Genomic DNA, 26607 nt, shown 5'->3' with positions numbered 1-26607 from the left:
TAGATACGCCCTCTCGTCCGAGGTGGCATCCAAACGACGCCCAACTCTTTGTCCGCCACTCGTTGGACACGTGACAGTTCCTAAAAGTGGGCCCACTCTTCACCCAAACTTTTTTCTCACACACTCTGTGTAACTCTCTTAATCTCTTTTTCCATTTCCCACCATAAATCCAATGACTTGAAGGCAATAACGTTTTCTTCTGAATGAATCTAAAGAGTTTTTTTTTAAAGCTTCCTCTTTTTTTTTTGTTCCGTTTAATTTTAATTAATTACTCTTGAGAATTACGTTAAAGAGACTTGTTAATCTTTTATTGTTTTGTTTCCGTGGTGGAGTCTGGGGGGATGTGTGGAGCAATCAGGGGCGTGATTTGGGGTTATATGATTCGACTCCGTTTCTCTAATCATGTTTGATTTGGACGAAGAAGAGGTAAAAAAAAGTCTCAATCTTTTGCACATAATGCATCCAACTCTGAATATGATAGAAGAAACTTGAATGAGGGATAGAAACTTTGAATTGGTTACAAATTAGGGAGGAAGCCTCAAAGTTCATTGGCCACATAAATAAATAAATAAAGATCTGAGCTTTTCACGAGTTGTATGGTACTAGAGTTATATGAGTAGAGAGACCAATGATTGGGGGGGGGGGGGGGAGATTGTATTTACTTGTGTTGTTAATATCTAGTTTTATGGTCAAGTTTTTCATTTTGGTCCCATGTGGATGTCAATCCTTGCTTGTGCCTGATTCTTATTTTTGTTTATGGTCTTAACCTGTTTTTTTTTTCTTTTAATTTCAGCTAACTAATATGATATGGGGTGTGACGGTGACCATATTGTTCCTTATAAAGTAACAAGTGAACAACTTCACAGGAAGGAACAGAGCAACGAATCTAACAAGGCAGTTAAACCAGCTGAGCAGAGTAAAAATAGTCAGCTGGGAAGCAGTTCTGGCCATAGTGTCGATCCAGGTTCGAGGAGTGCGGCTGAACTTTCCAAATGCTTAGCTGAGCCAGCCAGATCATATAGTTCAAAGACAGGTCGGTGCTTTTCTTGAAACAGTGCTGTTTTTGCTTGGGTACGTTTCTTTCGAATCTAATCATGTTAAAGTTTGTGTGCTCTCACTCTGTCATACTGTTTCACCAGAGAAAACGTCTGAACTTTGGAAAGTCCCTGATGTGTTTCATAGCACTGCCGCTGATGAGGAGAATAAAGAGCGAGGTGATTTTGACGAGTACGGGTGGGCTAACATCAGTAGCTTTGATGATCTGGATCGAATGTTCAGGTAAATCTTGTGTTCTAATTGGTTATTTCAAAGCTACATGCGTCTCTCTAATCTAACACAATATCCCCACAAGTGGTGATTTTGCAGCAATGATGTCCCTACATTTGGCGATGGCAGTCTCAGCGGTACTGATGAGTTATGGACTTCTTCTAAAAATGTATCCAGTAGTCCATCAAAACAACTACCATCAATGTTGGAACCGGGAGATCTAGGATTGGATATTAGAACTGAGATTGAGCACCAAGAGAACCAGCAATTTCCATTGACTGGAAAAGCCAATGGTCCTCCGTCATCCCAAAGTGTAGGCGTAACCCAAAACCTGAGCAGTATCATCATAAGGGTCAACCCTCACCTGGAAAATTTGTAAATCAGTTGGCACCATCACAATCATCATCATTGATGGCTATTAATCTGCAGAGTCACTCTCAAGGTTCTGGGACATCAAACTATCCACATATGCCAAACCAGTGCATGTCTACTACTACTTCTGGTTTCGGCAATCATACAAATCCATATTCTTCATCGTTCCAACGTCCTGATGTTAAGAATCAGCACCTGATGCATCCTTCCTACAATCCTGCTACTGCTATCTCCCCAAACAATGCCTCTGCAAGACCTTCAACAATGACGCCACAGGAAAAACTAGAAAAACTTAGACGCAGGCAGCAAATGCAGGCAATGCTTGCCATTCAGAGACAACAACAGCAGCAATTTCGTCATCAGGTTCCTCTAGCAGATCAATACATTACTCAGAACTGTTGTCAAAATAATCCACCACAGCTTGTCGACAAAGCTAATCTTCTAAGGTTAACTGCAATGCCTTCCTTTGATCCTAGTTCATCTTTAGAACCAGGTGATTCTGGAAACTTTGCTGATGGTGTTGGTAATTCATCAGAGTTCTCTGTTCTTTATCGGCTTCAGGATGTTGTAGCGAAGGTACTCAAATGGTTGGTTGGTTTATTATGTTATAGAAGGACGAAACCATACTCCTACAGTAACATTGTAGGTGGCCTTTATGTTGGGAGTAACTGACACCTCCTTATTGACCTGCAGTTGGATATGGGAACAAGGACTTGTATACGAGATAGCTTATTCCGGTTGGCTGATAGCGCAGGTCAGAGACATCACTACGCTAGTGATAAGACTATCCAGGATGACCAGGAGGTTGCTCCTGAAGAAAAATCCAGGTTTAGGTAAGACAAGTTTATGCATATTAATCAAACATGGTATATAAATGCTGCATTGTTTAAACTCTACATGCATATGCATGAACACTCTTTTGTGTGCTGTCATTTATTTTTGTTAGGTGATTGCGTTTTAGATAAACTTAATAATCATCAAAATCAGTATGTGTGTTTACATAGCTAGCTCTTGGTTTGTTGTTATTACAGATATGGCGGGATGCTAGACACAGAAACAGTGACCAATCCCACAGACAGAACTGTGGCTCATTTGCTCTTTCGTAGGCCTTTTGATATGTCGGCAGCAAAGCATATGGAAGGAGGACCAGAATCACCAGCTTCTTCGAAGATGGGAACAGGAGACAAAGGGAAGTTTCCTAAATGCAGCACACGAGAGAGTCACATAAATAAGCAGAGAGCAAAAGAGGAGGAACCACCACCTGCAGGTTCACTTGATTTAGGGAATGCATCCAACTCTGGATCCAGTAGTACTGTTTTGGTGAGAGACGTTGTTGAAGCATCACAAGGAAACTAAAGAAAGTTGTTAAATCTACGACGGTAAAAAAACTATTCCTTCCTTACATTCATACAGTTGTTATATGGATGTATTGGTAACTGATGATACTCAGGTTTTACTTTTGTTGCCAATCAGTTTTAGGTTGCAGTGTTAGAGAGGAGCTTGAGGAATTAAGCAGAGTAGACAGACAACATTTCTTGGAACAATCTCCTCTTTCATGTGACGCTCTTGTTCTTGTAATTATAAGTTTTTCCTTCTTCTTCTTGTCGAGAACCTCTTTTAATTAATTACACATACCTCCATGAGAACTACGTTGTGGAAAACTCTTGTTAGTTTTGCCCATAGTTTTTCCTCATTCAAAATCAAATTCAAGTAAATAGGCATATGTTACTCATAGACGAGGCTTTCTATATAAGTCTGTTTGGCCCATTTAACATTCATTTCATTATATATAATTATTAATGAAACAAAAGTAGCAACATATCCGCTGTAGCACACAGGTTAATTTCAATGGCATGAAATCTGGGTTCAAATACCGGCAGCGGGATAATATTTTTTGTTATTGCTTTTTAAAAGCTGCGAACGCTAATTTTTGAATAAAATCAATTTACTTCGGTTTAGGCTGAATGGGTAAGAGAGTTATTTTTCTCCTAATTATTTTTAGTCCTGATTGGAGGAGAGACCTGTATAATCCACTTAATCAAAACGGTGAGGATGTTCGGAAAAGGAGAGGCTTTCTATCTAAGTCTTAATTGGCCCGTTTAACAAATCTTACTGATGGACGGTTCATCGTAGACCTCTCCCAAAACGTTTGATGTTTATATATAAGTATAAGTGAAACGAAAGCAACAACAGATCCGCTGTAGCACACAGGTTAATTTCAAATTGATGAATTCCGGGTTCGAAGCCCGGCAGCGGAATAATCTTTTTCTGTTTTTTTTTTTGGTTGTTATCTTTAAACCGAAAACGCTAATTTTTGAATAAAATCGATTTATTCCGGTTAGAGCTGAATGGGCGAGAAAAGTTATTCTTCTTCTAATTTTTTTTAATTGACCTGACCCGATTGGATAGTCCAACTTAATCAAACAACCAACGGTGAGGATGTTGTTAACAGCCAGGGATGGTAATTAGATAATTGAGTCGGCTTGATCTTAAACGACGGCGAGGAGTTTAGGGTTCATTGATTGCTTCCTTCCATGGAGACTCCTAAAATCTCAAAGCTTGACGACAAGCGAATCACCGAACCGAGGATGAAGAAGAAGAAGAGAATGAAACATGAGTTTCTCACATCTCTTAACAATCTCGATGATGGTTGCCTCATGCACATCCTCAGCTTCCTCTCTCCAATTCCTGGTAAATTTTGATTCCTTTACACCCATTTTTATCTAATTCGTTTTAACCATATTTTTATCTGTTTAATTTTACCCTTTATTGATTGATTGATTGTAATGTCTCCCAATTAGAATCAACACCAACTCAATTACGGTTCTGTTTCTCAAAATTCAAACAAAGGTTGTAACTTTTAGATTCCTGAGATCCTATTCAGATCACAATTACGGTTCTGTTGCTCGAAAGGTTAAACTTAAGACTCAAATTTGCAATTTTCTAAACTCCCGAGATCATATTCAGACAACACTTACGGTTCTTTTGCTCAAAGTTTGCGACTTTTAAACTCCCCAGATCATATTAAGACAACACTTACGGTTCTGTAGCAGTCAGAAATTTGAACTTTTAGACTCAAATTTGCGTCCTTTAAATTCCCCAGATCCTCCTATTTAGTTCACAGTTAGGTTTCTGTAGCTTTATGTCAATGTAACTTCACTGATAAGACAGCTTTTTTAATTGAATTCATATGTTTTCTTATCTGTTATTGCCTTGTCCGAAGCTTCGAAGATTTTTTTTTTTTTTTTTGTTTGTTGCGTATTGCAATCTGTTTTCAGTGCTTTTTTTTTGTGTGTGTATCTCGTATGAGTTTGCAGATAGGTATAACACAGCACTCGTTTGCCACAGATGGAGATATCTGGCCTGTCACCCTCGCTTGTGGCTACGAGTCGACCCTTTTGTGAAGGGTTTATCACTCCCTGGAGTTTTCCATGACATTGAGTCTGCTGTATCTGCTGCAAGGTTTGTGATGTACATACACTTCTTTCGTATTACTAGTAGAAAGAGTCAGCAAAATATACCTGACCAGTTTATCACCTATAGACCTGGTGATACCATTTTAATAGGTGCTGGTGGAAGTCATCGCGTTTCTAATATTCAGATTAAAAAGCCTATTTGCCTGGTATGTGACTATAACATATGTTTCTAGTCTAATTGCTTGAATACACTTGATGGAAGTTTTTGCATTTCCATGATAATATAACTTTCTTTAGAATTTCACTTTAAGTACACATGTGATTTAGTCTTTCACTTGTTTCTTCCATGGATAAGAACCTATGTTTTAAATCTTCTACAGTTTCACAAAAAGTAGTAAATAAATATATGAAAGTGTTTATACCAACGTCTCTATAAAGTAAATAATTTATATTACAAAAACATGTGAATGAATAGGCAACTATCTATTTTGATGAGACGATGGAGATCTACTCCCTGTCGTAGCTCTTGGTATGGGAGATCGATATGCGCTGAAAAGATCCAAAAGAGAACAATCCCTCATTTTAGGGAGCTAATAGTTGCATACAACTATGTTCAGAGCTTCTCAAGTCGACGTTAATACTAATGAATTGTTTAAAGAACTAAAAAACTTAGAGAATTAAGTTAAAGTTGTTTGACCGTGGTGAAGATTCAATGAAAGGGAATCAGTTTGGTTTCAAAGTCTGAGAAGATTTTGGGGTTCTTTTGAGTCTTCCATCCATTTTCTTAATGGAGTCCTCACCTGGTTCTTAGTAATCCTCATTTTCTCATATTGGGGGGCAACACATGGGAAGCTGTAATGAAAAGCAATTCAAATTATAACATGATGTAGGATGTATAGATGGAGTTGCAGAATATGGATGGTAGTTAATTTAATCAGTAATGTACTGATGCACACACATTAAAATGCTTCAGCGGGTTAGATGTAGGTTGCCTTGTCAGTTGACCTTTTTAGTTGCAGTTTAAGTGGAAGACACAATGTCTTGGGGGCTGAAATAGTAGTTAACCTTCTTTGCTGAGGAATGGGTGGTATGATGCTAAGGCATAAGTACCAGTGTGTAATGAATCGATAGTGTTTCAGTTTCATCTCATCTTTGCTTTGTTCAGATTGGTGGTGGCGAGATTCCTGATGAAACCACCCTTGTATGTTCTAGAGGATCAGACAGGTTTGGAGCTCATATTCCCTTTCAAGTCATTTTTTCACTCTGCAGTTTTTCTTCTTCTTTTAAATGCTTTATTGGATGTTTAGCGTCCTAGAAAGTTGCTGCGTAACGCATTTATACCATCATGTTCTATGTCGCCATGCTAGTGTTTCTTTATTCATTGCATCAAAAGTTCTTTGGTATACGGCTTTGTGTTTGTTGGGTTTCTTTTGCAGTGCCCTGGAGTTGCTATCAACCTGCAAGCTAGCGAATCTAACAGTAAAAGCCGAGCTTGGCTGCTGCTTGCTTCACAGGAGTGGAAGGATAACGATTGATGGATGCGTGCTTCAATGTGAAACGAACCCTTTGGACCATCTCTCATGCCCAATCGTGAGCACTGCTGGAGAAGAAGAAGATAACTTGAGCAGACATGTGGAAGTGAAGGAAACCGTTGTTGAAAAGATTAAGGGAAACAGTGTGACTGTTTTGCAGACAAGGATAGAAGGAGGTGCAAAGGCTGTTGCTACTAGCGGAGACTTGGTACTGCAGCGGGTTCGAGTCATGTACTCGAAGGCTTACCTCTACTTCTGGTTTGATATAGATCATGAGTGAAAGGTGATTTCTCTGTTGTATGTTAGATTAATTACTGCCTTCTTTTTTCTTCAACCTGTTACATTCGTAATAATATTATGTGGGATGGTGGTCATTCATCATCATCATCATCACATTATCTCCCTTTGTACTTCATTTTTTTTACATTTTCTTTTTAAGATATAACAGGTTCATTTCTCATTTGTGTATGATTATGTTAAGAATAATGTCCTTAACATAATAATATAAAGATAAATTTATTATTATGTATTAAACTTGTAATCATAAATTATCTTTATCAAAAGCAAGGTTATTGAAAATTTTAAATATCTTGAACAGATTTCTAGTTAAATATATGTGTGTTTTGGTGTAGTTTCGCATATTAAATTTAAAACTTATGGTTTAAATGATATTTTAGAATGTTTTTAGCTAAAATCACTGTAATTTTTATAATTCTATTAAAATCATTTAAACTATTGGAATTCCAATGTTTTGCCAAGTAAATGTTATTAAAAACAGTTAATATATTTAGATATTTGATAAAAAAAAAACAGAACAAAACCTTTTTTTGGTGTGGAAGCATTTTAGCCTAATGGTTAAGATCTAAAGGTTTCTACACCCAGGTATGGGGTTCAACTTTCAGACTATGCAATTTATTGCAGAATTTCTCAAATCCAGATTTCAAGTCCCGTAGAGAGCGCGATTTATTAGGCAACTATGCGATTATGAAAGAAAGGATTACAAGAGATCTTCAACATGGTGCAAGTAAATCTGGTCAGGCGTGGATCTTCATAGGACGGCTCAGATGATGCAGTTATGCGTCGATCTTCATAAGACAGATAGTATTGTTGGTTGTCAGTCTTTGTAATAATCCTAATAGTTGTAATATCATAATAAATCAGCGTTAAAAAAAAACTTTTTTGGTCAAACAAAACCTTTTTGTTTTGTTCAAAGTCAAACAAAACCTAAGTATAAAAAAGCACCAAACACTTCACTGTCCGAAGCGTGCAGCCATTTCTCAAAAAAAAAACTCAAACAGCCAACGAATCCGATACCAAAAACCCTCGAAACCAATGTCATCATCATCATCATCATCATCATCATCAATGGAGTCACTAATCCTCCAGCTCCACGAGATCGGCGCCGTGAAATTCGGAAACTTCAAGCTCAAATCCGGAATCTACTCACCGGTCTACATCGACCTCCGCCTCATCGTCTCCTACCCTTCCCTCCTAACCCTCATCTCCCAAACCCTAATCTCCTCTCTCCCTCCCTCCACCCACTACGACGTCGTCTGCGGCGTACCTTACACCGCTCTCCCCATCGCCACCGTCGTCTCCGTCTCCAACGGCATCCCTATGCTCATGCGCCGCAAAGAGATCAAAGACTACGGAACCTCCAAAGCCATCGAAGGAGTCTTCGAAAAGGATCAAACTTGCCTCGTCATCGAAGATCTTGTCACCAGCGGGGGTTCTGTGCTGGAGACGGCGGCGCCTCTGCGTGCCGTGGGGCTCAAGGTGAGCGACGCGGTGGTTTTGATCGATAGGGAGCAGGGTGGGAGGGAGAATCTTGAGGAGAATGGGATTAGGCTTCATTCGATGATTAGGTTGACGGATATGGTTAGGGTTTTGAAGGAGAAGGGGAAGATCGAGGAGGGGGTTGAAGCTAACTTGCTCAAGTTTCTTGCGGAGAACGGTAGGGTTGGTGTTCCTAGTGTGGAGAAAGTAAAGGTTAAGAGTTTAGGGTTTAAGGAGAGGTCGGAGATGTGTAAGAATCAGATGGGGAAGAAGCTGTTTGAGGTTATGATGGAGAAGGAGACTAATCTTTGCTTAGCTGCTGATGTTGGAACTGCTGCTGAGTTGCTAGACATTGCTGATAAGGTAAATTGATTCTTTTTTTTTCTTTTTTTTTTAATTCAGTTTGATGTATGTGTTAAATGATCTCTTACAGATGTGTTGTGTTTATGAAGGTGGGACCGGAGATTTGTCTTTTGAAGACTCATGTTGATATTCTGCCTGACTTCACCTCTGACTTTGGCTCTAAACTCCGTGCGGTAATGTTACTCACATCTTTGTAAATCTGTTCGTCATCAGATTATTTCTTAGATTTGGCTATACAAAGAAAGTTAAAGACTCACCCTTGATCCAGTGAATCTTATGGTATATTGATTTATAATTGTTACTGTTTATACTTCAGATCGCAGAGAAGCACAATTTTCTTATATTTGAGGATCGCAAGTTTGCAGACATTGGTAACACCGTCACTATGCAGTATGAAGGGTAAGTTCTCCTTGATATGTGTCACTAATTGTTGTCCTTCATTCATGTATTTTCAAGTTCTCATAAAATTTTATCTACTGTGGTTTGTTTGCAGAGGTGTCTTTAAGATATTAGAGTGGGCTGACATTATAAACGCCCACATAATATCAGGGCCAGGAATCGTTGATGGTTTGAAGTTGAAGGTACTTCTTTTAAATTTATCTTTAACCTTTTACAAAGATTGTTATTGATTTTTTTTTCGTTACAAATGTTTTCTTGGGGGCAATATGGTTGCAGGGTTTGCCACGTGGCAAGGGTCTGCTTTTGCTAGCTGAGATGAGCTCGGCTGGTAACCTTGCTACAGGAGACTACACCGCAGCAGCAGCCAAAATCGCAGAGGCTCATTCAGATTTCGTGATGGGATTCATCTCGGTTAACCCTGCGTCTTGGAAATGCGGGAATGTGAATCCGTCTATGGTTCACGCGACGCCTGGTGTTCAGATGGTGAAAGGTGGTGATGGTCTTGGTCAACAGTACAACACTCCACGCTCTGTGAGTCTCTCCATCCTAGCCTTTACTACATTCATAGTTAAGTGTCTGAATCGAAAAACATAAAGCCTGTTGTTCTTTTTTTCTTGTTTCAGGTGATTACTGAGAGGGGAAGTGATATTATAATCGTGGGACGGGGAATCATAAAGGCGGAGAACCCAGCAGTGACGGCTCATGAGTATAGACTTGAAGGCTGGAAAGCATACTTGGAGAAATGCTCTCAGTAGAGTTTGTGTTCTAGTTCTATGAGTTTGTGTGTGGTTTTAAGACTCATGTCTTAGTTTGGTCTCAACTCTGAATAGTAATAATAAAGCATTTTGTCTTTCAACAATAACAACCACAACAATCATATAATCATATAAACCATAAGGCCAGTATGAAACCGTCCATAGAATATTAAGAAGTTACTGCTTATTTGAAAACCATTTTTGGATCACTCTTCTCTTTCTCCTTCAACACCATCATCTTTGTCTTGCACTTTCTTGTAGACGAATCTGTTAGCCATAAACAAGTAAAAGCAGAGACTCACAGCATTAAGCGACGCAATTACCCAATAGAAGTAATCAAGATGTGCTCTGTTAAGGTTGTTGACTAGCCATTCTTCACCATGGCTTTTGCTGATTGTTTGAACAGCAGATATGATCCCAGTACTAACAAAACTCCCAACTCCAACAACGCTCATGAAGATGGCTGCACCGATACTTCTCATAGTTTCAGGCATTTGATCATAGAAAAGCTCTTGCATACCAACAATGGTGAATACATCCCCAATACCAACTAGTATGTATTGTGGAAGTAACCATAAACTACTCATTGGAACAACAACTTTTGGAGAGTCAATTAGTCCATGATCTCTTGCAACTCTAAGTCTCTTTGCCTCCACAAAACCACACACCATCTGTTAAGAAAAACACAACTAAATAAGTTTCATTTTAACGAGTCAGGACCACCTAAATTTTGGAGGTTGCATGCAATTTAGTAAGGATTTTAATTAATGTTTTTTTAATTTTTTGAGAGTTTATGTTTATGTAAATTAATGTTTAAATTTTGGAAGGTTTTAAACCAATGTTTTATCTGCCTATGTTTAGAATCGCTTTGTAGGCCACTATTCAACACCTAAAAGTGATAACAATACATGTAGATGTTATTAGGATAATAAACGTTACCATGTTGAAAGTAGCAATAAATAAGCCAACGCCGATTCTCTGGAGAGATGTGATTCCAGAGTGGTGATTCGTGATCTTCCTAACGTTAGGAACAAAGACACGGTCGTAAATGGGAATAACGATGAGGATGGTGACACCAACAATACTCTGGAAAGCAGCAGGAGGAATGGTGAAGTGATCACCAATGGTTCTATTCATCATGCTTCCTTGCTTTAAAAAGAATGTGTTGAGCTGAGTAAGTGTGGCACAAAACATTATCAAACTTATCCAAATCGGTACGAGCCTCAATATTAGCTTTACTTCTTCCACTTGGCTCACGGGACATAATCTCCATGGGTTTCTATTTTTGTTCGACGTATTATCAACCTCATCGATGATTGTAGCTTTGTCCAAGAATCTGCATTGCGTAAAAAAATGATATCATATGATTAGTGGTATATATCATTATGTCGGTTTAATTTATATTATACGTATATGTTTATTGGGTTATGACTCAGAACAATATATTCAATGCTTAAACCAGGACCCAATGTCATTATCCATCTAACGATCATGACTAGGAACATGGCGTTGTACGATTTCATGAGTAAAATGTAATAATCATAAACATTATTCAATATGTAATTATTAGTTCATTTCATTTTAAAAGTCTAGTATATAGTACGAGTTCAGATTAAGTGGCTTCACATGATTCCATGCACGTTCAAAGGAAGATAAATAAATCCTTCAGAATATTCATTCATCTTCTTTTTTGACGTCTCAACGCAATCCTCTCTACGGTATTTTATACTAATACGTATATTAAAACGATAGAAATACAGGTGTTACTCCAACGACTCGATTCTAATTGGATTAATACTTTTAGGTCAATACTTTATGCCAATAGACTAACATTAAAATGCATATGATGTACCCCATGTAACAGACATGTTGGACCACTTTAGATGTCAATTATTCTATAAACAAACAGTTGTTGAAAACTGAGGTGATCATATATAGAAAATAAAGTAATAAAGCAAATACCTGAATTGATTGGTTCTGGCAAGAAGATGAGCATTAGTGGTTGACTCCAACGACTTGTCCTCTTCCGTGCCTTCCTCGTAGCATATGCCATAGTGGTGGCGTGTGGTGCTTAGTCGCCATTTTTTAGTGGCTGCGACGATGACTTGAGCAACCCTCGTGAAAGGGCTTCCCACTGGAACTTGTTTCCGGTATCTCGGAATACCGATCAAAAATATGAGTATAGCTATTACTACACTTCCTGCTATCACGCTGAATCCTGCTGACCAACTCACTCGTTCCTTTGTAGTTTATAGAAACAAAATGAATATTGAGACGAGCATATATATGAATATATGTTTTTGTTGTCAACAAAAGCAAATCAATTACTAAAAAAGCAATAACACTTTAGAGAAAAAATATGACTGAGGCAAATATCTGTTTTCTAGTTTGTATATTGATTATGTGAAAGAATAATTTACAAGCCATTAGACTTGTAGTTATATCATCTCAAAACCTGGCATTCTTTTTTTCTTTAGAAGAATTTATTTTATCTCTTAAAGTGTTATTCTAATCGAATTCAACAGTTTTTAATAAAATCGAAAAGAAAAAGAAATTGATGTTTTGGTTTGAGATATATATAAAAGACATAAAAGGTTTTAACATAATAAGCAAAATTAGATAAAGTATTATAATACCTGAATGAAGACGAGGGCAAGAACAGCTATGGAAGAACCAAGGACGATGGACAAATACCAATAATTGAAGAATGATGTCTTTGTTGCCTTCTCCTCTGTGCTAGCCTCTCCGAACTGGTCAGCCGCAAAGGTCATGACGCATGGCTTATGCCCTCCTTCTCCAACCGCCATCACATACAGCGCCATAAAGAACGCTTTCTCTCTCAGCCGTGGTGCCACCACCGTCACCGACAATGGTAACATAACCATTCCCTAAAATTTTCAATATCAGCGTTCATCTACGTAACCATTCATATTAGTTTGAGAGCTCGAAAAGAGAGAGGTATATGTGCGGACCAGGAGATAAACAAAGGACGACAAGAGAACAGTTTTGAAGCGGCCTAGGATTGAGTCTGCTAGAAATGCCCCGAGAATAGGGAAAAGGTAAGAAACGCCGAGCCATGTGTTGATGTGTTTGGCCGCGGTGGCCGTGGACTGGCCTAGCTCGTTCGTTAGAAATGTCATTAAGTTGCTTGCAAGACCGTAGAACGCAAATCTCTCTGTCATCTCCACAACTGCAAAGATTTTGACAATAACATCATAGGTACGTAAATACAAAATGATCGGTCGATATTCAGAAGAAAATACAAAATCTCATTTCATGTGTTACCCATGATGAAAACGGCAGCGTTCCAGCCTCCTTTGGCTTCTTTATTAACAATGAGGGAAGTAGAATCTGCCATGGCTAAGCAACTTTTGCTCGTGGAAGCTCCGACCGAGAGATTGTTATGGGTGTATCTAGACGGTTTCCTATAGGTTGGGAGATCGTTCTAATCACGAAGATGTCCTTTTATATTTTGAGATTTGACTCCAATCTCTAGGTAAGCTTTTCTATTGTATGTGTTTCTTTGTATAATCATATACTTATTAGCTGCATGTGATGAGAGTCTTTGGCGGAAAGTTTTCCAAAAGTTTAGCTTTATAAGATTTCACTTGTAAATGCATAATGATTGTGGCTAGATGTCTAATCTTTTCCGAGTAATAAATTAATTTTAAAACCTATAGTTTTCTGTGTTTCAAAAAAAAAACTATAGTTTTCTGTTTTGTTTATGTACGTAAATGTGTGATTGTTTATTACAGTATATGAGATGTTGAATTGGATGGAAGTATTACACATCAAAACAAAATATGGTACAAACCTACAAACTAAGGTTGTTTTGATGTTGAGACTATAGCTAAACTAATCTAAAAGTGTGTGTAAGCAAATCAAGGAAAGACTTTTATAATTCATTCTTCAATATCCAAAGACTTGAGAGATAGATGACAAATTTTAATCTTTATTTTACATCACCACTAGTCACTCGAGGCCAAAACAAGCAAACTTCACTTCAACTTGCAGCAATAAGATTTTAATGTAGTGAACAAATTCAATTATTAGTTTATTACTGAATAGCAATGAAATTGATATAAGTAAACAACTCTTTTTTTTTCCTCTTTTTTTTTCTCGGCCGATCAAATTCCATTCAAAAATCTATAACTTCCTTTAAATTCATTAAGTAGATAAACAACTAAATATGTTACATGTTGTAGTAACAAACAAATCCGTCGTAGTCTAGCTGGTTAGGAGCTTCCACCCGAGAGACCCGGGTTAGAGTACCGGTGACGGAGATTTTTTTAAGTCCAGAAGTTTTGTGAGGCTGCGTAGTGTTATGGTTCTGTAACCTGAGAGTTGGTTCCACTTTCAATCTTCTGGTATCTAGCAAATTTTGTATTGCTTCTTTCATTTTACACTGTCGATAATATTACCAAATCTGTCGTTGTCTGGCTGGTTAGGATACTCGTCTCTCCCGAGAGACCCTTGTTCGAGTCCGGCGATGGAGATTTTTTTAATGTCCAGAAGTTTTATAAGGCTGCGTAGTGTTATGGTTCTGTAACCTGAGAGTTGGTTTGGTTCCACTTTCAATCTTCTGGTATCTAGCAACTTTTGTATTGGTTCTTTCATTTTACACTATCGATAATATTACCAAATCCGTCGTAGTCTAGCTGGTTAGGATACTCGGCTCTCACCCGAGAGACCCGGGTTCGAGTCCCCGGCGACGGAGGATTTTTTAATGTCCCAAGAGAAGTTTTATGAGGCTGCTTAGTGTGTTATGATTCTGGAACCTAAGAGTTGGTTCAACTTCTAATCTTCTGCTAACTACCAAATTTTGTATTGCTTCTTTGATTTAATAGTTCCTCTCCAATATGCAGTGTCATGGCTTTAATCCGCCTATCTACATTAGTATTGTGTACCCTTTCCCCCATGATCCTCCTCATGTTTAACCCTACTGGTTGCTAACCTGTTTCCAGATTCCTATAGAATTCAAGGGTAGTGAATCAATTTAACAAAATAAAAGAAGTTATATGTTCCATATCTTCTGTATGATCTTTTATAACTCATTTTTGCATTAACTTGTTTAAATCAGAAGTCTTTGTCTTTTTGGCAGACAGAATAATACTTCTTCACTTTGAAGCTGTTGCATGGACAACATGCTGAAGTTCTCGAAGGATATTCTATCTTGTTCTTTCTTACTTCATCACAGAGGCTGCATACTAGAAGTTGGTATTAACCTTCTCCCAAGGTGGATGGCTTGGTTCTTCAAATTTCTGGTCAGCAGAACAAGTAAGCAGCTCATTGGCTATATCTATTGGTTTTCTGGTTCAGCTACATAAAGCCTTGGCTTTGCTTCTCAGACATGGACTAGAGTACTATTAAAAAAAATGTAAATTCAGGACCTTAGTGAAATTATCATGTTAGTACAGGCTCTTAAGGGAGATATAGACCACGTTGATTTCATATTTTATGATATATTCAGATTCAACGAGTTCATTGAATATTAGTTGGGTTGGTGACATTCAGAAACAAGGATGGTGTAGGAATATATGCTTCTCCAATTAACCAATCCACAACAATCATGCATTTAAAAAAAAAACCGTTGTCCTCAAAATTTATAATATTTTTTGGTGCCTAACATGGCCTTTAGCTAGTTAAACTTGCAATACAACCTATGAGCTTCATCGTGCAACACATGAAGATGATCTTATCAAGGACAAACCATCCAGCGGTAGTAATCTTTTTCTTGTCCACATTCTCTAGATCATCTCAAGAATCGATATCCATCCGTATTTTCGATGATACAACTTTATGGAGCACTTGAGCACCAATTAGCCTCAGATTATTTGTTTGTGTTTGCATTTTAATGGTGTTATATTGTGTAGGTAAGGTGCATCTAGACCATAAACACAGTAGTTGGGGGAGACGATAACTGGACACCATGTGTTACCAGGATAACTATCTTATTCCACCAGAACCTATTCATTCTCTCTCGGGTTGTTTCCGATTACTGCAGCCACTTCGGTCTTGGACATCTACAAGGTTCAACTTCCCTGCTAGAATCTCTTCTTGCATATAAGTTGAATGCTAGACAATTAGACTTGAAAGTATACTCTATTGAGAATCCTAACAATAAACTATGAAATAATTACACTCGACGACAGTTTACACTTTCTAATTACACTAAGAGGCACATTCACTTTTATATAAGCTTTACACATTCACCATGTAATACTCTCATAAAGAATCTAAAAGCTTATGCGCATAGAACACACAAAGTGGGATATTAATGTGGCGAAAAAGCCAATTTAGGCGGATACTTTTCCATTAAATACAGGACCCACCCACCTAAAAATAGAGAAATTTACCTTATGGGTCACTTTTAGGCTTTCTTTGTCAGCTTAAGTCACAACTTACTACCGAGACACTTTCTTGGTGGCCCAATAGGTGTATGTATACATTACCACTAGAAACCACTAACCAGATGCTGAAGAGGTGACGTTTCTAGTTAAAGCTTTCTATTGGGTATGAAATTTGAATATTCATGGTTTATTTTACTTTTTTTTTTTAACTATCCCAATTAACCCATTTTTCATTTCGCGTTCCCTCTTTTAACGAGAAAAAGGGTTAGCGAGGGGAGAGACGGTTTGATTGCGCGACTTCGAAGGCGTTCAATTTGACCATTAAAAATCGGGAGAACGGCTGTAATCCGAAGCCATTCTTGTTAAGAAGATGCGGCGAGGTGGTAGACGATATCGAACCGGTGAAGGTACGATTCAACGTCACTGTTGATTTTAGGGTTTCCAAAAATTTAATCTGACGCTTTGTGTTTTAAACACCGACGTTTGGTTTTCCTAGCAGAGTACCCGTCACCCGTTGAACGGAAGGAGGAGCCACCGACAAACGTTCTCAGGCGGCCTGGAAAAGAACACTGTCCCGGTTAGTGCCTTATTAATGTTTTATTTGTGTTTCTTGTCTTGTGATTGGCCTCTGGCGATCCTAAGATGTGAATTTGTTTTTTAGGGGGAACCGATGCTGATGAAGGTCCAGATTTGCGCTTACCCAGTAGGTTGTTTGCAACGGATAGATACCCCAGCAATAGGCTAAACGTGTACTCGTCGCTGGAGTTGTTGTTGGTGGTGAGGGATGTTCTGAGGGGTACGCCAGAGTGGGACCGTTTGATGGGGTCTTGTTTTGGAACGCTCTACCAGTTGCCGGTGCGACGATGTTCCTACGCCTCGGTGATGATTCACGCAATGCTTGCACGGCAGTTGGTAACCAAAAAAAGGTACGAGGTGTGGCCAGTCTTTGGAGGAAACCCCTGGCGTTTCTCCTTGGTGGAATTTGGTGGTGTTACTGGACTTCCCTGTGGAGAGTTTGAGGCGGGGTATGCTCCTGATATTCAGCCGGCGTATAAAGAAGCAGACTATGCATTTTGGGATAAGTTATTTGAGGGGAAGCGGGATATCACCATCCCTGAAGTGGTGAAGATGCTTAAGGAGGATTTGACTCTCACCAGGAGTAGGAAATTCAAGCTATGTTTGCTTCTGATAGTTGATGGCGTTTTGATAGCTTCTACACAACCAGCTAAGCCGACAGTGAAGTATGTAAAGCTTCTAGCCAATGTGAACCAGTTTCTTGCCTTCCCGTGGGGTAGGGAGTCCTATTTCTGGACTGTGAAAACTATGCTCCCAGCGAAGAAGGTTATTGGTTTGTGTGATGATCCAGAGGGAGAATTCTGCGTTAAGTTGAGGCAGAAGACTAAACAGATGGTTGGCTTCCCACTGGCGCTTCAGTTGTTGGCTTATGAGGCTATACCTCAGTTGCTAGCTAGGCTTGGTGGCACTGACGAATTGAAGATTCTGTCCTGTGAAAGAATTCCAAAGCACGCTGGAGTTAATTTGGTTGATGTATTGGAGGCCGAGCACCACCCGGAGGTAACTCTTTTTTTTTGCGATGCAGTCTTTTGCTTCTAGCCTAGTTTGTTTTAAATTTTTCTAGTGAAATGTTTGGCTGTACGCCCATGATGATTCAGCGTACGGCTGTACCTGTGCGCTTATTGGGTGTATAAGTGTACACCTAAGTAGGGGAGTACATGTGGACGGGTTCTGTATATGTACTTGTCACGTAAGTGTGTATGGGTACCTGTCTTTCCTTAGCGAGCACACAGTTTGTTTATGTGTGAGTAACGGTTAATGTACTTCATATGCAGCTGATGGTTCAGCCGATGATGGAGGTTCCCGACGACGTGGATGAAGGCTGGGGTGTGTGGGACGATGAGATTGTTGACCGTAGAGTGACCTACATGGTTGGAAAGTTGGTGAATGGTCAAAATTTCAAGAAGATGGCATGGGGTGGTGGCGATGGTAAAGAAGACTTGTATGATCACGAGGCTGCAAAAGAAGTGAGAAAGAGAAAGAGGAATGTATTTCCTGCAAGAGTGGTAGAAGGCGCCGTAATGAAGCAAAGAAGGGTTAGTGGTTATTTCCGCCGGACAGAGGGTGCAGACCGAGAGAAAGAGGAAGTACTGGCTAGGGTTGTTGTGTTGGAGAAGGCGGTGGAGTGGCTTACACGGAAGTTGCTGCGTAGGAAGAGGGTGGGCCTGACACCAATGAAGGAGAGGCTGAGGAGCGGGACGGTGCAGAGGAAGCGTAAGAAGAAAACGAAGGAGACGTCTAAGGAGGATAATCCGTTTGGAGATGCGACCTATGATGACTGGGAGAGTGGTGTGGCTGTTGTTGCGAAAGGGTCACCAGTGCAGATGTCTGAAGGTGGTGGGGATGAATCATCGGAACCGGAGAAGGGAGACAAAAGCATTGATGGCGCTGAGTTTCTTCCCAGTAATTCAAAAGAGCATTCTGGTGCCGAGGAGGAGGTGGAGGATAGCGTTGATGAGGGAGAGACTCACCGAAAAGGTGGCGCGTCTGATTCAAACACTTCTGATGAGCAACCGCCTGTGCTGGTGCCGCTGTCGGAAGGCGATGGTGTCCCCCTGCAGTGGGTTGAGCAGGGAGTTACTGGCTATAAGGGTGCAGTTTTATACCGGGCTACAACCAGCCAGACTTTTTTTGTTGCCGAGGAGAAGGTGGTTAAATTTTTCTTATTATGTGGTTTGGTTGTGGTTGTGACTTTTAGTTTTGCAGGGTGAAATTGTTTCAGACGATTTTAAGGAGGGTGAGAAGAGCGAGGCTGTGGAGTGTAAGGTTTGTTTCGGTATTGCAAACCTAAAGGGTGACATTTTGTTTGGTTCTAGTTTTAACTGACGCCTATTTGCCAGGGTGGAGAGCAGATGGGTGTTTTTGTAGCCGTCGAATCCAGTATTCATGGGGATCCTGGTGGCCAAACTTGTGATAGGCTTGACGATCTTATAGGGTGTATTGTGAAAGAACATGCAGGTGACGAACAAGGAGAGGTAAAATTTTTTTTAATAGTAATTATTGTCGTTTTGGCTAAGCAGTGTGATTAAGTTGTTTTACATTTTTTTCTGTAGCTTTCGTGTCCAATGGAGCCGGTGTTGGCAAACCAAAAGGTGGGAGAAGAGTCCGGCACAGAGCTGAAAGGGACTTTAGAGGATGAGGTTAGCGTATGTCTCCTTATGTCTAAAAGGCTCCGTTTTGTAGACACCTCTTTGATATGTTTTTTTTTGTTTTTCCGGTTTGGCGTAGCCATGTGATAGCCGAAAGGATTTAGTGTTTGAGGTTGATCTCGAAAGGGAGGGGGTTGAGGAGGAGGTTCTGGCTGAGTACAAAGAGACAGCCGAGGTATCTGTACACGTGTACTAGATGTTTAGCGTACATATGTTCTCATATTTGTAACTAACAAGTGGGTTTGTGTAGGAGTCTATTGATTTGGAGACGCCCTTAATTGTGAGGAATGACGAAGACGGTGTTACATATTTGAGTGACTCGTCTCAGTGTCCACCCAGTGAGAAGCACTGTCCTGTGGAGGCTGAAGCGCAATTGGCTTCTTTGCTTCTGGCAAAAGAGCCTTTCACTTTAGCGCATATAGTCCCTGCCGTTGAAGATCCTGACTTCCGATACTTTGAACAAGTTTTACAGGCTGACCCTAAAGTGTAAGTTAGGGTAATAATTTTTTGTCCCCCAATTTTTTGGATGATCATAATTGTTTGTCTGTGAATGTGCAGGTTGCATGTAGGCGTAGGTCAGTATGATCTTGAGAATCAATTTTTCCTGGACCTTGCTACGGCGGAGAAGTGGGTAACGAGCAAGGTGAGTAACCTTGGCTATTAGTTTTGGTTTTTTCGGTGTAGTTTATCAGATTGTTTTTGACTTGGCAGCATATGGAGGTTCTGGTGGATTATGTTGGGCAGAGGCATGCTGAGGTCCTGCATCGTAATAGAGCCATGTTTGTTGCACCTTGGTTTATGGAGCAGCTTGCTGGTAAAGCTAAGACGTTCAATGCAACTACGTATAAGGGTAGGGTCTTCTCGGACCGTAAGCTGGCGGGGTATTTAACTAAGAAGGGGCAGAAGCTTGGTGTGGATGTGGATCAAGTTTATGCACCTATGTTTTGGGGCACAGACCACTGGGTGGGGTTGCGAATCAGTTTGAGCAAATGGAGTGTTTTGGTTTACGATCCAAACCGGAAGCTGCGCACGATGGATGAGGTAATGACGATAATGACTCCCATAGCGAAGATGCTTCCTTACCTTGTGCGGAAGGTGTGCCCTGCCAACTTTCTTGGTGGACATGGATTGGAGCCGTTTGGGGTGGAGCTGATGGCTGATGGATATCAGAACACACGCAGTGGGGATTGTGGGCCTGTGGCTTTGAAATTCATGGAGTTAGCAGCAACGGGTGTTAAGGAGCCAGATGTTGATGATTTGACGGACTCATCAGTAGACATTTTCCGGAAGCAATATGCGATGGACGTGTACAAGGATTGGGTTGTCCCATTGTACATGTGTGGCGAAGCATCGCAGCATGGAAAATGATTGGTGGTTTAAATAGTTGACTTGTTTTGGTGTATTATAAAGGTGTTTAAGGATGCAGTAGCTTTGAGCTTCTAATTCTACCAAGAATGTTTGTGCGGGGATGTTTTACTTGTTTCCTATCTTAGACTTATCTATGTTTAACATTTGATTCTGATGATGTCGTACCTATTATCCTCATATGTGTCCGTTTTATCAGCAATGTTTTTCCGTAGCTTATAAAAACGTTTTGTCTTGTACTAAACGTTTTTTGTACGAAACCGTAAATAATGTGTTTGTGGAAGGAGTACATGCGTACAGAGCTAGAGTAATCTATGATCTTTGATCGGTACAGAACATGAGTACACTGTAGCACATGCGTACGAGGAATTCGATGTCATTTCGTAAGATAGGTGAAACTGTAATCTTTTATGATTACAAAACGAGAGTAGACAGTAGGCAAGATTGAAGTTAGGTATAGTAGGCAATAACTGACATAACAACGATTATGAATAACTAGTTTGCATCCGCTTACAAGTCCCACAGAAGGATTACAAAAAGGAGCCGAGTTCAACCAAGTTTACTGACATAAAAGTTAAGTAGTTTGCTTAGATTAGCTAGTGAACGAGAGAACCTACATGATGAACCTATAGAGAATGGCCAGGACCACAACACTCACGCCCAATTTTTTGAGTGTGCGCAGTTCCGTTTTCAGGGTGTTTATCTCGTTTCTGAGGTCTTGAATTGGCTCATTGTAGTCGTGTACAGGGGACGCGACGGTTTGGGTGTCTGAAGTCAGACTTCCTATTCCAGACTCAGAAGTGTGTAGGTTACAGATCTGTGGAACCGCCAGCTTACTGAGATCTTCAAATCGTGCCTTGAGGTCCTCAATTTCCTCAACCATGGAAATGTCGGTCCATTTAAAGAGATGGTGGCGATTGTTCTGAGAGTAGAAGTAACCGATTTTTTTGGGTTAGGGCGAGAATAGTATGATTCGATTTTAAAAAGTTGGAGGAAATGCAGTACCTCGTCACCTAAAGGACAACTGTGGAAAAGCCGTCCCGGGTTGGATTGTGTTTTGGAAGTGAGGCGAGAAACACGTCTGCCGCACCTGCAGTGAGTCGGGAAGCCTCTGTTTTCATCGCCCATCGTGCTCTGTTCCTTTGTTTGTGTTAAGGGTAGAACCCTAGAAGCTGATGTAGTTTGTGTATAAAACGACGGCGTTTAGGTTTTGGGTAGTGGTAATTTTTTATTTTTTTTCCTTTTTTCTTGAGAACAGTTTAATAATCTTGTGTACTCCAGTTGTGTACTCACGGTAAAGGTTGTGTACGCGTGGTCAAACATCTAATTGGTTGTACCTAAATGGGCCTAAATGGCGAAGTACATGTGTACATACCGTAATGCTTGTGTACGCCTTTTAAAAAAGGAAATTGGAAAACAGTCATATTCCGAAAAAAATAAGCGTTTAGTAACACCAAAGAGGAACAGCCAATACATGTTAACAAAGTTTTAGACATGCAATACAAAAGCATCAAAAAGTGTTGAGTCAGAGCTGATCCTGGGTGAATGCGCTATCCAAAAGAGACAACACTTGGATATAAAATTCACCCCCATCAGAGAGGGACGACGCAGCGAGCGCGGTTGTGTCCAGTCTGTCCACAACGGCTACACTTGTTTTGGTTGGCCTTTGTTTTCTTGGCAGGCTGTAAAAAAGAGGAAATTAAGTTAGGGTGCAATGATTGAAACATGTTTAGGAAGCCAGAGGTATAAGAAGATACCGGGATCTCTCCTGTGGATGGGATCCTTCCTTCCCTAGGCCTGCCTGAAGGACGTCTAGTCCTAGGAGGGTAAATCGTCACATCTCCAATAGCTGGCGGGATGGAATACTCACCAATGTCAGCCTCTGGGTAGATGACACCAGCGTATGTGTCTCTCCAGTGTTGTGTCTTGTAAAAATCACCAACCAGTTGGTTGTAGGGTAGGCCAACAGAGTCTGCGGCTAAGAGGGCATGGCCGCAAGGTATATTGAGCTTCTGGAAGACTTGGCATGAACAGACCTTGGTATCCAAGTGGACAGTGTTTCCGTGGCCAAAAAGACCATGAACAGAGAAGCTCCAGTCCTTGGAAGGAGAGATCTTGCTGCCTTTGGTAAGTTTGATGTGAGTTTGAATGACCTTGTCAACCTCTGGTGTGCAAAAACCCCTGTGTTTTGAAGACTTGGTCCTCCTGGCTGAGAACCAACGGGTGACCATGCGTTGGATGAACATGAACATCTCAATAATTGGAGAAGCACGAGATTTGGAAATAGCATTGTTCAGCTGCTCGGCTACGTTGCTGGTCATGAGATTGTAGCGGGAACCGGAGAAGTAAGTACGAGTCCATCTTGAAGTGCCAATGTCCTCAAGGTATTTGAAGCAGGCAAGGTTGGCCATTTTAATCTTGTCGAACTTCTTGTCAAAATCAGCACGGCGGAATTGGAAAGCAGCCTCGCAAACCATCTTAGCAAGCCCCTTGCTTTTGTACCGGGATACAACGTTCCTCATAATGTGGACAATGCAGGCACCGTGGTTTGCCTTAGGAAACGTCAGACTAACTGCCTTGGCTATGGAGACATGGCGATCAGAGATGATAGATAGTGTGCTGGAGTCAGCAATAATCCTTTCGACCTTGGTGAGAAACCATGTCCAAGCCTCCTCTGTTTCTCCATCAACCACAGCAAAGGCAAGGGGGAAGACTTGGAAGTTACCATCTTGGCCGCTGGCAGTTAGGAGTACTCCTTTGTATTTCCCAGAGAGATGAGTGCCATCAATAATCAGAGCAGGACGTAAGCGACGGAAACCTTGTATTGAAGCACCAAAGGCCAGGAAGGCGTACAGAAAACGTGTGTCCCCGTTTTCATCAAGTTCTGTTTCAACGTCAGCAATGGTGCCAGGATTTGTGGCTTTCAGCCTCTCAAAATAATCAACAATGTTGAGGAAAGAGTCTTCTGCGTTACCATGCGTCATGTCGATAGCAATTTCCTTGGCCCGATGGCATTTCATGTAGGAAGCGGAGACACGCAAATCTTCAAGGACAAGTTGCTGGAGCTGAGCGGCTTTGGGGGCGTCCGTGGTATCTCCGTATTTCGAGCGGTAAATATGTGCTAACACCTTAGCAGTTGCACGCCTCTTGTACAGCCTACGAGTGTCGGTGTCACAGGTGTGATTCAGCTGACACTTCTTAATAGTGTAGTAACCACAAGTCGTGAGCTCTTTTGCAAAGATTCTCCAATCACAGCGCGGATCGTAACAACTGAGAACAAAAGAATGCCTGCTGGTTCTTGACTGCCTGAAATGAAACTGTTCCTTAATGGCATAGATGGCCAGACCGATCTGGCAGTCTTGTTTGGAGGCATACAGTTTTCCAACGCATGGTTCATCGTCGTCAATTGCCAAATCCGGGACATCTTCAGCTTCGTACAAGGTATCATCAAACAGAGGGGGTATGTCGAACTCCTCATCACTGATATCTGAGAGAGGCCTGGTCTCACGAACATTTGGAGTGCTTGGCTGATGCTGGTATGCACGGGTGAGGGGTGAACGTGTGTACGAGGGAGAGCTGGATGAGGGGGGGCAGCTACGAGTCTGTACAGGTGTACGGCTAGGAGTTTGTACAGAGGGAAAGGGCAGACCGGTATCAGGTTTGATGTACGGTGGCAGCTCGCCGGACACTAGGACGGTATGGTCAAAAGCATCACCGGTGGTGCAGTGGATGATATGAGGTGCAGTTTTTGGGACAGAGATACCCGCCATAACCTCAGCCGCATCTGATCCACCAAGATGATTGTCAATGAGAGGAGACCAAAAATCCTCATCGTACCCACGAGGTTGGACATCATCAATATCGGGCGGAATAGAAGTATCAGATCCTGTTTCCTCTTCCTCCTCTTCAATGACCCAACTGTCTGGTTTGGTGTCGGGGTCTTCTTTGAACATGTTTTCAAGGAGCTCGTCTCCGCACAAAAGGGTTTCGTCTATAAAAGATAAGCGAGAGGGCTTTGTACCAGAAGAGCTGCCTGGGATTTGAGAGTGTACAGATGTACGTTTCGAAGGTTGTCCAGGGGGACAACTCTGAGACTGTACAGGTGGACAACTACGAGGTTGTACATGGTGGCAGCCCGGTGTAGGTTCGGGTGTACAATCACGTGGGGGTACGGGTGGACATCTCTGTGACATGTTTTGTTCATCTTGGTTGAAAAGGGAGAAATCGGGGATTTGAGAACCGGAGGTTGAGGGGTGTATAACAGCAGAGGAGGAGTAGGGACTGAGTGCTCTCTTAATAGGCTGATTAGGAGTTGTGAAGGGCAAAGGATTCTCAGCAACACGGCTTGTGGTGGAGGTCGGGGCTTGGGATGTAAAAGTCACAAACAAGTTCATTCCTTTGTGTGACTGGAAATGCTGATAGAAGTAGGAGACAGCACCGTCGTTCGTTAGCATGACTGGGGGGGTGGTTAGGCCAGTTGCAAGCTCCTTCAAATTCGGGGGCCAATAGCTTAGTACGGCGGTGAGGAGGATCTCGGGGGTGTCAAAGAACTCCTTGAAAACATTGGTCAACAGCTCAGTCAAGGTGATATCTTTGCGAAGAGGGACGATCCTGGTCATGTGGTCTTTGTCGATTGAGAAGTTCCAGTGCTTGTCTGCTCCGGTTTCCCACTCACCGGCGATAACCATACAGTGCTCCGCCATGGCGAAGGCTGTAACCTGACATAGTTTTATCGAAATAAGTTTTGTTTAACATTGATAAATCTTAAAAACAAGATTAAGGATAGCTATAACCTTAATGGGGGGTGATTTACAGAAGATCGATGAAGGACGTTATGCAGGGCGACGGTGAAAGCAGGGGAGTGAAAGTGAAAAAGGTTAAAAGGGAAGTCGACGGTAAAGGAAATGAAGATGAAAAATATAGGCTAATCGCAGCCGTCCATTGAAATGACAAGTAGAGTTAATCGGATGGTTGGAGTGTGAGCAAGTGTAATGTCAAGTCTAGATCTGTAAAAACATATGTCAACCGTGGGATTGAAAAGTAGATCAACGGCTAAGAGTGAAGCCCGCCTAAAAAAATAGTCTGGTTATAAGGAAGGTAATTGTAAGTGTAAAGGAAGTTCTTCTCTGGTTTGGTTTCTAAGGAGGAGTTAGGAAAAAGTGCACTTGTAGAAATATGTGACTTATTGAGATATTAACAAGTAGAAAAGTGACCCTGATTGTAAATGTTTCCTAAAAATAACAGTAATAATTTCATTTTCTTGCTGACTTTTTAACCATTGCAAACATGTGACTTAAGCATGAGCATTTTGTCCGAAATCAAAAACTAGGATTAGAACCGGAAATAATTACATCCTAAGACAGTTCTCGAGTTTTTATTACACTGCAGAGCAGTTTGTGCTACTAAGACACTTTTTCTTCACCAAACCACTTTCTAGTTATAATCAAACTGAACAAGCTGTAACTAAATGATATATATTCTAATTAAATAATTATATCCGATTTCTAAAAAATTGAATCACGTTCTTTCTAGCAAGCAAAATAAAGTGGGTCCCATATTTCTCTTTCTTCTTCATCTTTTCCATTTTTTCTTCTTGAATTCTTTTTTTTTTTTGTAGAATAGATGTTGTTTCTTCAGATTTTTTTTTTTAAAGAAAACATGTATTTAATCAGTATCTTTATTATTCAATCTATGTTTTAAGATATGTGAAGCTATATCTCTGATGGTTGTGTAATTGTAATGTATATGTGAAGCATCCTTCTCATCGCTTTTTCGTCGCCTCCTTTTCT

General features: G+C 40.7%; 5 protein-coding genes, 1 non-coding gene and 1 pseudogene across 13 annotated transcripts; 5 read left to right on the top strand and 2 right to left on the bottom strand.

The window, feature by feature from the left end:
- The first annotated feature begins 149 nt into the window (after positions 1-149).
- Positions 150-3021, top strand: LOC108856190 (protein LNK2-like; annotated as a pseudogene).
- Positions 3022-4058: 1037 nt separating this feature from the next.
- On the top strand, positions 4059-7042 carry LOC108860311 (F-box protein SKIP5). Of its 3 annotated transcripts, none has more exons than XR_001950635.2 (5): positions 4059-4329; positions 4956-5100; positions 5182-5260; positions 5530-6278; positions 6491-6581. XR_001950635.2 is itself a non-coding variant. In XM_018634211.2 (5 exons), the coding sequence occupies exons 1-5, from the start codon at positions 4173-4175 to the stop codon at positions 6864-6866; spliced, it is 816 nt and encodes a 271-aa protein (XP_018489713.1). In that variant the 5' UTR covers positions 4064-4172; the 3' UTR covers positions 6867-7042. The 3 variants fall into 3 exon arrangements, 2 of the variants coding, with proteins under 2 accessions (XP_018489714.1, XP_018489713.1); XM_018634211.2 differs by having other exon boundaries at positions 4064-4329; positions 6220-6278; positions 6491-7042; XM_018634212.2 differs by lacking the exon at positions 6491-6581 and having other exon boundaries at positions 5530-6359.
- A 792-nt stretch (positions 7043-7834) lies between these two features.
- On the top strand, positions 7835-9989 carry LOC108860308 (uridine 5'-monophosphate synthase). The gene is made up of 6 exons (XM_018634207.2): positions 7835-8725; positions 8815-8898; positions 9042-9124; positions 9219-9306; positions 9401-9655; positions 9748-9989. The coding sequence occupies exons 1-6, from the start codon at positions 7919-7921 to the stop codon at positions 9877-9879; spliced, it is 1449 nt and encodes a 482-aa protein (XP_018489709.1). The 5' UTR covers positions 7835-7918; the 3' UTR covers positions 9880-9989.
- A 96-nt stretch (positions 9990-10085) lies between these two features.
- LOC108860307 (protein NRT1/ PTR FAMILY 5.4) lies at positions 10086-13440 on the bottom strand. The gene is made up of 6 exons (XM_018634206.2): positions 13165-13440; positions 12852-13069; positions 12516-12767; positions 11842-12119; positions 10819-11215; positions 10086-10550 (listed from the first exon to the last, which is right to left on the bottom strand). Exons 1-6 carry the CDS (start codon positions 13235-13237, stop codon positions 10086-10088), a joined length of 1683 nt encoding a protein of 560 aa, XP_018489708.1. The 5' UTR covers positions 13238-13440.
- A 511-nt stretch (positions 13441-13951) lies between these two features.
- On the top strand, positions 13952-26087 carry LOC130512867 (uncharacterized). 6 transcript variants are annotated; one of them, XM_057011296.1, is made up of 13 exons: positions 13952-14246; positions 14981-15156; positions 15753-15909; positions 16315-16392; positions 16493-16636; positions 16729-16806; positions 16891-19070; positions 19145-19279; positions 19358-19444; positions 19533-19628; positions 19704-19939; positions 20012-20096; positions 20165-26087. In XM_057011296.1, exons 8-13 carry the CDS (start codon positions 19157-19159, stop codon positions 20819-20821), a joined length of 1284 nt encoding a protein of 427 aa, XP_056867276.1. In that variant the 5' UTR covers positions 13952-14246; positions 14981-15156; positions 15753-15909; positions 16315-16392; positions 16493-16636; positions 16729-16806; positions 16891-19070; positions 19145-19156; the 3' UTR covers positions 20822-26087. The 6 variants fall into 6 exon arrangements, with proteins under 6 accessions (XP_056867276.1, XP_056867277.1, XP_056867273.1 ...); XM_057011297.1 differs by having other exon boundaries at positions 13952-14464; XM_057011293.1 differs by having other exon boundaries at positions 13952-15156.
- On the top strand, positions 14523-14596 carry TRNAE-CUC (transfer RNA glutamic acid (anticodon CUC)). The gene has a single exon. It is a non-coding gene; the product is annotated as a tRNA-Glu (tRNA).
- On the bottom strand, positions 21432-21946 carry LOC108858579 (uncharacterized protein At4g04775-like). Its single transcript, XM_018632489.1, has 2 exons — positions 21824-21946; positions 21432-21740 (listed from the first exon to the last, which is right to left on the bottom strand). Exons 1-2 carry the CDS (start codon positions 21944-21946, stop codon positions 21432-21434), a joined length of 432 nt encoding a protein of 143 aa, XP_018487991.1.
- Positions 26088-26607: the final 520 nt, after the last annotated feature.

The sequence above is a fragment of the Raphanus sativus genome, chromosome 5 (genome assembly GCF_000801105.2).
Source record: "Raphanus sativus cultivar WK10039 chromosome 5, ASM80110v3, whole genome shotgun sequence".
NCBI classification, from domain to species: domain Eukaryota; kingdom Viridiplantae; phylum Streptophyta; class Magnoliopsida; order Brassicales; family Brassicaceae; genus Raphanus; species Raphanus sativus.
Note: the sequence above shows the minus strand (reverse complement) of the source record. Positions and strands in the feature narration are given on the sequence as shown.